Source organism: Morone saxatilis, unplaced genomic scaffold, assembly GCF_004916995.1.
Source record: "Morone saxatilis isolate NCDOM2014 unplaced genomic scaffold, NCSU_SB_2.0 Contig7, whole genome shotgun sequence".
In the NCBI taxonomy this organism is placed as follows: domain Eukaryota; kingdom Metazoa; phylum Chordata; class Actinopteri; family Moronidae; genus Morone; species Morone saxatilis.
The window spans coordinates 6,840,151-6,844,653 of NW_023340246.1; the positions used below are offsets into that span (position 1 = coordinate 6,840,151).

The 4,503-nt window shown below is 38.5% G+C and overlaps 1 protein-coding gene across 2 annotated transcripts in view; it reads left to right on the forward strand.

Annotated features, from left to right (window-relative positions):
• Positions 1-4,503, forward strand: part of atad2b (ATPase family AAA domain containing 2B) — a 72,554-nt gene that overhangs the window by 61,436 nt on the left and 6,615 nt on the right. For both annotated transcript variants that reach the window (XM_035678625.1, XM_035678626.1), the window contains one exon: positions 2,640-2,768. In XM_035678625.1, coding sequence (XP_035534518.1) covers positions 2,640-2,768 — 129 coding nt within the window. The remainder of the gene's footprint in view (positions 1-2,639; positions 2,769-4,503) is intronic.

Consider the following 4,503-nt stretch of genomic DNA (forward strand, 5'->3'; position numbering starts at 1 on the left):
AAGATGGGGAGTTTAGGGGGGGGGGGGTAGGTTAAATGGTCCATGTCAGTAGCAGTCTTTAACGCATGGGATTACTGCCCTTTTGTGTGCGGTGAGCTCACTCAATCACTGAGCCCGTGTAAGACACACTCACACCATTTACCCCACACTGTCACACACACGTCCTGATCAAGCAGACAGAGGTTGGGAAGCACATTGCTGCAATCAGTTGGCTAACAGTAAGAGGAAAATAAATTGAGGGGGTGAAAAGAAAGGGAACAAGGAGCGAAAGACGCCGACAAGAAGAGAATAAAACAACAAATGCACTGGAAGCTAAGAGGGATAGGTGTGTCTGAAAAAATGGGGGTTGATGAGGACGCGAGGAGAGCCTTTCTGAAACATTGAAACAACTAGACGAGAGGTGTGAAGATGCACTATAAAGGAGAGAAAGTGCACTATAAAGTAGTGAAATGCACTTAAAGCAAGAGAGGCGATACATAATGAAAAATTGACAGAAATGCAGTGACAGCTGGATGAAAGGAAGCAGCAGTGTCTTACAGAGAATTTCACATTATTACACACGTGTGAGATGAGTTGTAATGATGCTAATTAAAGCTTTTATGCATGTGTTGTTAAAATTGGCATCTCGCCGTGATGTGCTCCATTTGGTACTCCTTTATGAGTTCTCATGGCTGGGTTGAAACCTGAGAACTCCCTTGATGTTAGACCAGAGTTACTGTTTAAATAGCAGGGGGGGGAAATCCAATAAAATATGCTCAATGTACAGACGCTGACAGCACCTTTTGAAGGCAGCTGTGATGATCATTATCACTTTGCATGAATTCTGAATATTAGAGAAATTCTTAGTGGTCTTAGCTTCTGTATGCACACTTTATTTGTCAAGGGACCTATAGTTATTAGATTGGCCAGGTGGAGGTTTTTATGTCAAACGCATATTACCGGTGAATCCTCCTACACTGCCAGATTAAGTTATGTAAGTCTGAATATTTGAAAGGTATTATCTCCTCAAAGTCATGTTTCCAGGCTATTGAGTTCAGTATGATAAGCACCTAGTGGAAGTCAAGCTGGCAAAGTATGGAAAATGAAACTTTTTTTAGTGATAGAACTCAAGAGAGATTTGAAGGGTTTTTTCTTTTTTCCCCCTCATTATTAAGATTATTATTATATGTGTAAATTCAAAATGCAAAACCTTCAAATATTTATGTAGATATGGCATCATAAATGTTGAAGAAGCAGTGCAGAAAAATGTGTTTATTGCGGTAGGAGTGAAGTAGCTAGTGTCTTACCTGTCATTTCACTCTCCTACAGCTGTTCAGTGTGGGGCAGAAGTATTTACAGGATTGTAATGAGTTTCTGTGATGCAACAAAAAAACAAAACAAGAAAACACTCTTAGGAATGCAGACGTCTGACAAAGCCTAATAATCTCCCCTGTCGCCCATTACTTTTACTGTCAACATTGTAGTGGGTAGATGAAAGAGAGATTATGCAACAATAGCCAAAGTTTGGCCTGATAGATTGTCCTAGGAGACTTTCTGGGAACCATAGTCAGCCCTGCTTAATTACATTTTGGCAACCAAATACAAAGTTAATACACTGAACACCTAAACATGGCATTGAAGACCCATGTGACTTTCAGAATATTTCAGTTTAGAGCTTTGGGAAAGAGCTGAAATGCTAACAGCCATTGTTGATCCCAAGGGCAGCTTGTGTTTGAAATTCATTCTTTTTACGTAATTCCATTAGAGGTGTTTGTGCTGAAAGGTAAAAAAGAAACGTCCTAATAAAATGAAGCACTGCTCCCAAGGTTAAATTTCTGTTCACGAGTTAAGTCTGTCTTGGGATTAAGCGTCTACTGAAGTTTTTGTTGACGTGAAACCGTCGTCTGTTACTTTAATCAAGACAACTGTTCTGTCATTTAAACAGAAATCATAGTCAGATGGAGTACAGCGATTAATACAATGCTAACCTTTTTACCTCTGTAATTTTTCTTTTGTTAACTGTAATTATCTCTCAGACGTTCGCTGATGAGAAGCTTTGACAAACATCCACGTCTTTATTAATCTTGACATTGCCTTGATTTTATGTGTTCAACACATGGTCACTCTCTCTCTCTCTCACACACACAGACACACACACACACACTCGTACACCATTTCATTTCTGTTGAGGTTCCTCTGTTTGCCTCGTGTCAGTGATGGTAACTTTAATTATTGTGCCGTTGCTGTCTCAGCCCATGCATTTTGATGAGCCTGGTGTTTAAATAGACACAGATACACACAGACTCTGGCTTGGGTAAAATGTGAAGAACAGGTCAATTAAAAGGGCCTTTGACTGTCCAGAATGTTTTAATTAAAGTAGCAGTGAAATGTAAACTTGGTTCTAATTATGATTAGCCTTAATTAGCTGTCACTCTGATCTTAATTGCTTTTGAATACAGCTGACCTCCAAATGCTTCATCTCCATGCACCAACATCAGCACTTAGCTTGTGTGACCAGTTATTCAACGCTGTATGCCTGTTTGCTACATTATTGTTTGTTCACACACGTTTATGGATATTAGTGATAATGTACAGCGCACGTCTTTCAGAACTAAATCTGTTTTTAATACTTTATTTGTTATGTAATGTGTTCCCCTCAGGCTCTGCTGGATATGGTGGTGAAGAAGAGTGAGGGCTACAGCGTGGAGCAGCTGGAGAGACTGTACTCCCTTCTCAGCCAGTGTATCTACCAGCACCGCAGAGAATACGACAAGAGCCAGCTACTAGAGGTCAGAAACACGCATTCTGGGCTAGCCTTTCTAAAGTGTCCTTAACTGCTGTCCAGTTGTCAGTAGAAAAGCTATTATAAAAATGATATAATACCATAACATCACATTATACAATGCAAATCAGATTGTACTCTGCTGTGAGGCTAGAGCTGAAAGTCGTTTGGCTGATCGGTAACAGTTTTGCGAATGGTTTTAAAGGTCTAGTGTGTAACATTTAGGAGGATCTATTTGCAGAAATGGAATATAATATGCGTAAAATTGTTTTCATTTGTGTATAATTGCCTGAAAAGAATTATATTTTTCTAGCCATTTTTATCTAAAGACATCACTGGTCGCCTTTCATGGAGGCCACCATGTTGAACCGCCATGTTTCTACATTAGCCCAGAACACTGGCTCTAGGTAGGGTCCTTCTTTTTTTGCCAATTTTTGCAGCGATCATAGTTTCTCCTTCGACTTGGAAAGGCAAGGTAATGCAAGGGAGTTGCAGTCTGCAAATACACTGCTCAGTGCCACTAAATTATACACACTGGTCCCTGTTTCCAGCATCTCAAAGGAGAATACTTTAGTTTTTTCTTAGTCTAGGATAGAAAATTCAATATCTTTGGGGTTTTCACAATTTTCACAGTCATTAAAATATATCATCATATGGGCTCTGGAAAATGGTAATGGGCAGATTTCAATTTTACATATTATATAGAATAAACAATGAATTAAGTGAAAATAATCAGCATGTTTATTGATAGTGAAAAGAAGCCAGTTGCAGCCCCATATGAGACATAACATACGATTTATATATCGTTATATATATATATTTACATATTGTTGTCCAGCAGTAGTAATAGCAGTAGTATATATAAAAAAAAATCATTCTGGGTAGTTTCCATAGGGACAAATATGAGAAGTGACATAGTTGTATGTCCACATAATTAACTCTGAAGTACAGCTAAGTGTATAGGGTTAATTTGTAAGGCTTTTGTCCATGATATTGCACATTATGTTCCATTATGACCTGTTATAACTTGTTTCAAGACTGTCTAAACTTTGACAGTGAGGTTCTAAACAACTGGTAATATTTATTGAACTAATAACATTCCAGGCATAATGGAAAAGTGGATGGGGCAAATGATATGAGAAGTCCTGGGAGGTTAGATATAGACGACGACACACATGATACAGGCTGAAACATGGAGTAGTGTCTGGAAGGCATCACGATAGAAACCACTGCTAGGTAGTTATTGGAGGAAGAATGGAAGTGTGTATATGGAATGAAGTGGTATACATCAATATCAAGGTTGAAGTTAATGATTACCATTTCAAATAATATTCTCTGAGTTAATATGCCTTTGTGTGCCCTTATTTTCATTTATTTTAATTCGATTAATCTTATCAAAATGAATTGAAGTCATAACATGTAAAAGAAATATATATTTTTTAAACTCAAGTGTTTATTGTATCACGCTAAGTGTGTTGAGTGCTTTGTCTCTGTGGGAAATACTTCTTGCACAAGGCTTAACAAAAAAGACCCTTGATACAAGGTAATTTTTTTTCTATTTAGATTTTTAATCTCTCTTGACAATGTTCCATACAGATAAAGCTGCTGTATATTTTCCCAGAATCCCATCTGGTCATCTGCTGCTGTTGTAGGATGTCAGTGCATACTGCGGGCCAGGAGTGGCAGTGTCCTGGTGCTGGTAGCCAGAGCTGGCTGTCAGGATGTCAGAGAGAGGGAAGAGG